The sequence below is a fragment of the Coenobita brevimanus genome, chromosome 50 (genome assembly GCF_032717465.1).
Source record: "Coenobita brevimanus isolate Jiangsu-jjx chromosome 50, ASM3271746v2, whole genome shotgun sequence".
NCBI lineage: Eukaryota > Metazoa > Arthropoda > Malacostraca > Decapoda > Coenobitidae > Coenobita > Coenobita brevimanus.
This window is the reverse complement of record NC_137003.1, coordinates 2,565,821-2,574,994: the sequence shown is the minus strand read 5'-3', so window position 1 is coordinate 2,574,994 and position 9,174 is coordinate 2,565,821. Positions and strand designations below refer to the sequence as shown.

The following is a 9,174-nucleotide window of genomic DNA, read 5'->3' as shown; positions in this document are numbered from 1 at the left end:
TTCCCCCCTCCACCACACTCACATACACTCTCTTCGTCAGTCTTTCACCCTCCATCCTCTCCACATGGCCAAACCACCTCAGTGTGTTCCTCATAACGCTTCCTATCACATCCACATCCACACCACAACGCTCCTTTATATCCTCATTCGTCAGCCTGTCTCTCCATGTGACTCCACATGCTCCTCTTAAATAACTCATTTCCACTGCTCTTACTCTTGACTTGTGTCCTTCCAACAACGTCCAAGCTTCACTTCCATACGTTAGAGTTGGTATCACAATACTGTCATGTAGTAACTTTTTCACTTCCATGCTCACTTCCCTGTTTCTTATCACTTCTTTCAAAGAACCAGCAACCTTTCTTCCCTGCTGTACCCTTTCAAGCACTTCACCCTCCAAACCTCCATCCTTACTCATCACACTACCCAAGTACTTAAACGTACTCACATTCTCCGTTTCCTCATCATCCAACCTCGCTGTACATTCACTGACTTCACCTCTCTCAAAGACCATCACTTTACTCTTCCCTACGTTCACCTTTAGATTCCGTTTCTTACACACTCTCCCAAACTCATCCACCAAGCCTTGCAGCTCCCCTTCGTCTTCACTCAACAACACAGTATCATCTGCAAACAACAGTACAGGGAGTTTCCAAACACTATCCTCTCTCACCATGGCCACTCCAACATCCACTACCCTACCTTGTACCTCTTTTATTACCCCATCCATGTACAGATTGAACAACCATGGAGACATGACACATCCCTGTTTCAGCCCAACTTTCAAAGAGAAAAATTCACTTTGTTCACCATCCACACGCACTGCAGCCTTCGCACCATCGTACATACTCTTCACAGCATTCGACAGCTTCCCCTCTACTCCATATATTCTTAACACTTTCCACAATCCTTGTCTATCCACCCTGTCATATGCTTTCTCCAAATCCATGAAAGCCGCATACAACTTCTTTCCCTTCTCTAGAAACTTTTCCACTAAAGATCTAAGAATGAATATCTGATCTACACAACCTCTTCCCTTCCTAAAGCCTCCCTGTTCTTCTCCAACTAATTTCTCTGTTCTTTCTCTAACTCTGTCAATAAGTATCCTACCATAATAATAATAATAATAATAATTAATAGTAATAATAGTAGTAGTAATAGTAGTAGTAGTAGTAATTAAGCAAGCCAGAGGTGAGGTCATTTGTTGGTTAGTGGTAAAAGTGTTTGTGTATTGAGTGTACAGTGTGTGGTGTTAGGAGGCTGCCAGTACAAGACAATATTGACCTGGTGTTGTACACTTTACCACTGAGCCATCACTGACTCACTGACAGGGTTATGCTGACGGTATTAACACTGTCAGCCACCACTGACTCACTGTGACAGGGTTATGCTGACGGTATTAACACTGTCAGCCACCACTGACTCACTGTGACAGGGTTATGCTGACGGTATTAACACTGTCAGCCACCACTGACTCACTGTGACAGGGTTATGCTGACGGTATTAACACTGTCAGCCACCACTGACTCACTGTGACAGGGTTATGCTGACGGTATTAACACTGTCAGCCACCACTGACTCACTGTGACAGGGTTATGCTGACGGTATTAACACTGTCAGCCACCACTGACTCACTGTGACAGGGTTATGCTGACGGTATTAACACTGTCAGCCACCACTGACTCACTGTGACAGGGTTATGCTGACGGTATTAACACTGTCAGCCACCACTAACTCACTGTGACAGGGTTATGCTGACGGTATTAACACTGTCAGCCACCACTGACTCACTGTGACAGGGTTATGCTGACGGTATTAACACAGTCAGCCACCACTGACTCACTGTGACAGGGTTATGCTGACGGTATTAACACTGTCAGCCACCACTGACTCACTGTGACAGGGTTATGCTGACGGTATTAACACTGTCAGCCACCACTGACTCACTGTGACAGGGTTATGCTGACGGTATTAACACTGTCAGCCACCACTGACTCACTGTGACAGGGTTATGCTGACGGTATTAACACTGTCAGCCACCACTGACTCACTGTGACAGGGTTATGCTGACGGTATTAACACTGTCAGCCACCACTGACTCACTGTGACAGGGTTATGCTGACGGTATAAACACTGTCAGCCACCACTGACTCACTGTGACAGGGTTATGCTGACGGTATTAACACTCTCAAGCTGCACTGACTCACTGTTGGCTCAATAAAACCGTCTAACAAGCTGGAATAAAATAAACTAATAAGGTTATGGTCAGTATTACCCATCATTTATAATTATAACACGGTAAATAAAACACAGGAGGTAAAATACTGCCTGCCATACAAAGCCATGCTGATGAGAAAAAGCGTCTGGTGTGCCCTTAGCTTCTGTCTTTAGCCCTCCAGCCTCCTGTCTCATGTTTACTGCTGCTGCCTCTAGCCTTCTCCTCCCTGCCTCCCTCTATCCTTCTCCTCCCTGCCTCCCTCTATCCTTCTCCTCCCTGCCTCCCTCTATCCTTCTCCTCCCTGCCTCCCTTTATCCTCCTCCCTGCCTCCCTCTATCCTTCTCCTCCCTGCCTCCCTCTATCCTCCTCCCTGCCTCCCTCAATCCTTCTCCTCCCTGCCTCCCTCTATCCTTCTCCTCCCTGCCTCCCTCTATCCTTCTCCTCCCTGCCTCCCTCTATCCTTCTCCTCCCTGCCTCCCTCTATCCTTCTCCTCCCTTCCTTCCTTTACCCTTCTCCTCCCTGCTTCCCTCTATCCTTCTCCCTGCCTCCCTCTATCCTTCTCCTCCCTTCCTTCCTTTATCCTTCGCGCCTCGTCCTCACTCCCTTCCTCTTCCTCACGTCATACTTTTTCCTCTCATTCTCACCATCCTATTTTTCCTTCCTTCTTTCTCATTCCCTTTTCATCTTCTCTTTCTTTTCTCTGTCTCTCTTCCTTCCTTCATTAGTCAGTTTTTCTTCTCTTCTTCTTTTCTTCTTTCTCACCCATCCCTTTCTCCCAGCATCCTTTCCCTTTCCTCCTCCTCCTCCTCCACAACCCGTGTTCATATCCGGACACTATATTAAAATCTCTCCACATCACTTCTCCCTTTGTTTCCTTCCCATCTCTCCCTCCCTCCCTCTCTTCCTTTCCTTCCTCCATTCCTCTTACCTCCTCTCTCTTCTCTTCCTTTTCTTCCTCCCTTCGGTGATCGGAAGGAAAGTCACAGGAAAAAAAAGTCACAGAAATAGGTAGGAAAAAAAGTCACAGCATAATATAAATAAGGGTTTATTACCTATATTTGCATGATGGTTAAAACTGAATTATGCAATTCAAACATTAAAACAGTCGAAGGCTAAACTGCTGACTATCTATCTATCCATCTATCTATTGCCAGACGCCTCAATCCCTTATACCGGGTGGCCACAAACAAATCGCCTCCACGTCACCCTGTCCCCCGCCATTTCCCTGCCCTGCTCCCAATTCACACACCCCTCTCTCATATACTTCTCCACCCCATCCCTCTATCTCATCCTTGGCCTTCCCATCCCTCTCTCCCTCTCCACCTCACTCACATACACTTTCCTCGTCAGTTTCTCACTCTCCATCCTCTCCACATGGCCAAACCACCTCAGTGTGTTTCTCCTAACGCTTCCTATCACATCCACATCCACACCACAACGCTCCTTCACATCCTCATTTGTCAGTCTGTCCCTCCATGTGACTCCACAGGCTCCTTTCAAATAACTCATTTTCACTTCTCTCACTTTTGACTTGTGTCCCTCCAACAACGTCCAAGCTTCACGTCCATACGTTAGAGTTGGTATCACAATACTGTCATGTAATAACTTTTTCACTTCCCTGCTTCTTATCACTGCCTTCAAGGAACCAGCAACCTTTCTTCCTTGTTGTACCCTTTCAAGCACTTCACCCTCCAAACTTCCATCCTTACTCATCACACTACCCAAGTACTTAAACGTACTCACATTCTCCGTTTCCTCATCATCCAACCTCACTGTACATTCACTGACTTCACCTCTCTCGAATACCATAACTTTACTCTTCCCTACATTCACCTTTAGATTCCACTTCTTACACACTCTCCCAAACTCATCCACCAAGCCTCGCGGCTCCCCTTCGTCTTCACTTAACAACACAGTATCATCTGCAAACAACTGTACAGGGAGTTTTCAAACACTGCCCTCTCTCATTAGGGTCACTCCATCATCCACTGCCCTACCTTGTATCTCTTTTATAACCCCATCCATGTACAGATTGAACAACCATGGAGACATGACACATCCCTGTTTCAACCCAATGGTCAAATAGAAAAACTCAGTCAGTTCACTATCCACACGCACTGCAGCCTTAGCACCCTCGTACATACACTTCACAGGATTCAACAACTTCCCATCTACTCCATATATTCTTAATATTCTCCGCAATCCTTGTCTATCCACCCTGTCAATATGCTGTCTCCAAATTCATGAAGGCCGCATACAACTTCTTTCCCTTCTCTAGAAACTTTTCCACAAAAGTTCTAAGAATGAATATCTAATCTATACAACCTCTTCCCTTCCTAAAACCTCCCTGTTCTTCTCCAACTAATTCCTCTGTTATTTCCCTAACTCTGTCAAGAAGTATCCTGCCGTATACTTTTCCTATTACACTAAGAAGACAAATGCCCCTATGATTACCACACACTTCTTTTTCCCCTTTCCCTTTGTAGAAGGGGATAATTATACCTGACTTCCAATCCTCCGGGACTCTACCTTCCTCCCAGGCCAATCCGCACATCTTCCACATCCATTCTACTGCTATCTCTCCCCCATGCTTCAGCATTTCACCACAATTCCATCAGTTCCTGGAGCTTTCCCATTTTGACTTTCTTCATTGCTTCCACAACTTCCATCCTACTGATATCTTCCTGTCTTCTCACCTCCTTCCTTCTCCCAGCCATTCCCCAGCCACTTATACTCGCATTACTTTCATTCTCTGTGTTCAACAATTCCTTAAAGTGTTCTCTCCATCTGCTTACTCTTTCTCCCTTCTCCACTAGTAATCTACCATTTTTATCTTTCACTCCCCTACTAACTTCTTTGCCACCCTTTCTAACTCTCTTTACCTCTTTCCAGAACATTTTCTTACATTCCCTCTACTTGACACTCAAATTCCTTCCAAATTCCTCATCCACTCTCTACTTACTCTTTCTTACTAATCTTTTCACGTTTCTCTTCCTTTCTACATATAACTTTCTCTTCCGTCTCTCAACTTCTTCCACTTCCCTATTTCACATCCATTGATTATATGCTTTTTTCTTTTGTGCCACAGCCTGTCTCACCTCTTCATTCCACCATGCTGTTCCTTGCACCCCCTTTCGTTTTCTCTTCACCCCACACACCACCTCACATGCTGCACATATTTCTTCTGTGAATATCTTGCACACACCTTCCACGTTCCCTATCTTCTCCAATTCGTATTTGCCCAATTTTTCCTCCACTTCTCTCTTATATTCTGCCTTTTTCTCATCCTCTTGTAACCTTTCCACTCTCCTTGCATCTACTTCTTCCTCCCGTCCTTCCCTTCTTCTATTTCTCCATTTTACTTGGACCTTGATTCTGACCACCACCATGTGGTGGTCAGAAAATCCACTCCCCCAATCTCTATATGCTCTTGCATCCATTACACATCTTTGCATCTTTTTATCCACACACACATAATCAATCATTGTCTTCCTTTCATTCAGTTCACCATCCACCCAACTCAACACTCGCCATATATACCTGTGAATCACCTGACTAAAAACATGAAATTAAGCACACTAAAAGAGCAGTAAAGTAAATATGATCACCAAGACCAAATCTGTTGACATATCCCCTGTTCAGTCTAATATTCCATCCAACACCATGCAGCATTTCCTGGACAGTCTTTCTTCCTTGCCGTTGGTCAACACAGAGGTTAGGCAATCGCTGCTGCATCCGGACATATCGAGGTTTAACACGATTGTGTGTGTGGGTATCATCAGCATCTTGTTGCATCGTTGTCCTGACTGTAGACTTCTCTCACTGAAACCACTCAATTAATCGCCAGACTGATGGGTAGTAGTATCCTACAAGGTTGTAAAACTTGTTATTCCAGCCCTCACAAAAGTTATTTATTTACGGGTCATTGTTTACGGTTGTGTCATGTACATTCTAGACTATGGCTGGGAACAAGGGAGGAACATGGTGCATTCTTAGCGGCTGCACAGGAACATTGTTTTGTGCTGGCCGATTCTGAACCAGGTGATAGTGACCACTGACAAATGTACAAAGTAGTTCAGCCAATCTTCCACTTCAGGTGGATTTTCTGGTGGATTGGCCTGAAGGTACTGCATGCCTTCTTCAACGTCTTCAAGTGGCAGGAACGCCAGGCCGTCGAGCATGCCGCAAAATAACCTGAAGTCTGGGTCATTATTGTATAGCGATGCTTGGCCCAGTTCCTGGACCTTGTGCCAGGTTGCTTGGGTCAAGTGATAAAAACAGCCCCTGCTGCTGATATCTCGGCCAAATACTGCGGCAACAGCTCGGAGGACAGCATCTTCAAAGTCTGTGACAATATTCCTGACATCCAGTTCCAAGTCCACGTCAGCACACTTGTCCACAAGAGTCTGGAAAGGTTCCTCGTACACTGCCCGAGTCTTTGTTGGTAACAGGGCATACACTGCAGTCACAGCATGAACACCGAATGGTACACGGATCACATAAAGCTGTCTGAAGATGGTGGGTGCCATGGCAAAGTTGTCGTCCATGTAGAAAGTCTCAGCTGCAGCAAGAAGTCTGAGGTTAGCGCCTGTGCCAAACACCAAAATACGATAATTCCTGTTGTTGCCATTGTCGTAGAGCAAAAAGTTTTCAGGATTGAGGTCTGTTGTCAAAGTGAACTCATGAGGAAGCTCACCAAGGTCCGCAAGAACCCTTGGTACACTAGGAGTTGGGCGTTGGTTGCGCAGCATTCTTTTGCAAGAATCAGCTGTTGGCAAGATCGCTCTAACTTCATCACTGCATAGACTTACTGACTGTGCGAATATCTGGGACGGTTTGTCTCTGGTCTGTGCAGCTTGCTGCTTCGTAGTAAGCCTGACTTTGGCGAGACTGATTTGACTTTGGTCTGCAGGGTGATAATGAGGTAGGCCTATCTCAGGGTTCGCCCTCTGAAGATCTGTTTTCAGGCTGCCTCTACACTTCAAACTTGATCTCCAGGTGCACTTCCACTATATCTTAGTTTTTCGTGTGGATTGCTTAGTATACCGGTACAGATAACCATCATGACAATTTTAGGGCACCTTTATTGCTCTGGATCACATCCATGGGGTAAATATAATCCGACACTCGCTCACCCAGCTCCAAATCTCGGCCACAGCAATACGATATTTGAGTTCTACGACGTTTGGTGTGCTGTACTACTGCTCCCACACGTCAATCAGAAGTAACACGCTTCGCACTCCCAACAAACAATCACAGCACATGTCTCGAATCACCAAACCGCTGCTGCAGACAATATTTATGAATAATCTAAATCCAGTTCAAGAAAAAATCATTTTTAATAATAAATTTCAATAATAATTAATCTAATTTAATTAACCTGATTGAAAGATGCACATAGCCAATACACCCATATTATCATTATTCAGTCCCAACAGCCAAACTATCACAGCACACTTTTCGAATCACCGAACAATCACTAAATGGCATAATTCAGTTTTAACCATCATGCAACTGTAGTCAATACACCCATATTTTTATTATGCTGTGACTTTTTCCTGTGACTTTTTCGTGTGACTTTCCTTTATACAGTCCTCTCTCTCTCTCTCTCTCTCTCTCTCTCTCTCTCTCTCTCTCTCTCTCTCTCTCTCTCTCTCTCTCTCTCTCTCTCTCTCTCTCTCTCTCTCGCTGCGGCTTTGTGGCTGCTCGCACTGGATTATAATATTGTGGAGGAAGAATAGAGGATTATCACTTTAATATACTAAGAGAGAGAGAGAGGACGCAATAAATTCAATAAAACCAGCGAAAAATCAAATCCCGAACGGAGTGCAAAGAACAAAGGAAAATCCATGATGATAAAATCTATAGAAAAAAAATACAATAAAAATACAGATGGTATAAAAAAGTTGACAAAATATGAATGAAGGACGAAAAAAAAAAAAATGGTGATCAGAGTGAAAGGGAAAAATGAAGGGGAAAATATGGGACTCAAAAACAGTGTGGCGTTGGCGGTTGAGAGAGAGAGAGAGAGAGAGGGGGGGGGATTTGAGAGGTTTGCATCACATCCCCCAAAAGTAAATACAGAGGGTCAGTGTGGGTAAAGTGCTGTAGGGAAAAGAGAGAGAGAGAGAGAAAAGGAATGAGAGGCCTTGAGGACTTGGAAGAAAGTAAAACGGAAGCGTACAGAAAGAGGGGAAAAAAGAGTCACTGTGTGTGTGTGTGTGTGTGAGAGAGAGAGAGAGAGAGAGGGGGGGAATTACTGCCTCTAATTTCAGTTGATTCTTTCCCGTCATGTTTTTTACTCTCTCTCTCTCTCTCTCTCTCTCTCTCTCTCTCTCTCTCTCTCTCTCTCTCTCTCCACTCCTGTCCACTCAGCCTCTCTCTCCCTCTCTTTCTTTTCTCCCTCCTTCCTGTTTTCTTCCCACCACGATAATAGTGGGGAGAGCGGCTGTATAAGACGTCAGTGTTGGAGAGAGAGAGAGAGAGAGAGAGAGAGAGAGGGAGGGAGGGAGGGAGGGAGGGAGGGAGGGAGGGAGGGAGGGAGGGAGAGAGAGAGAGAGAGAGAGAGAGAGAGAGAGAGAGAGAGAGAGAGAGAGAGAGAGGTAGTCATAAAAATACAGTATAAACATGAGGGAGATGGGTAAAGGTGTGTGTAGATGTGTAAGGTAGTAAGTTGGTTGGTAGCCATGTTGTGTGTATAGATAGATAGATGGATGGAATAATACAGGTAGATAGATATAGGTGGATGGATAGGTACAGATATGGTACAGATATAGACTGATAGGTAGATGTGATGGTGATTGATAGTCTGTGTTATAAAAGTGAATGCCATAGGTGAGTATGTGTGTTGTAATATGAGCTGTGTATTAATGAGAGCAGTGTGTTGTATGTGTAAGTGTATTTGTATTGTGAGTGTATAGTGCATGATGAGTGAGTGTAGTGCATGATGGGGTGAGTG

The 9,174-nt window shown here is 44.7% G+C and overlaps 1 protein-coding gene across 1 annotated transcript; it reads right to left on the bottom strand.

The window, feature by feature from the left end:
• Positions 1 to 6,208: 6,208 nt before the first annotated feature.
• Positions 6,209 to 6,967, bottom strand: LOC145399854 (uncharacterized). Its single transcript, XM_080272433.1, has one exon. The coding sequence runs from the start codon at positions 6,965 to 6,967 to the stop codon at positions 6,209 to 6,211; it is 759 nt and encodes a 252-aa protein (XP_080128559.1).
• Between the last annotated feature and the right edge of the window lie 2,207 nt (positions 6,968 to 9,174).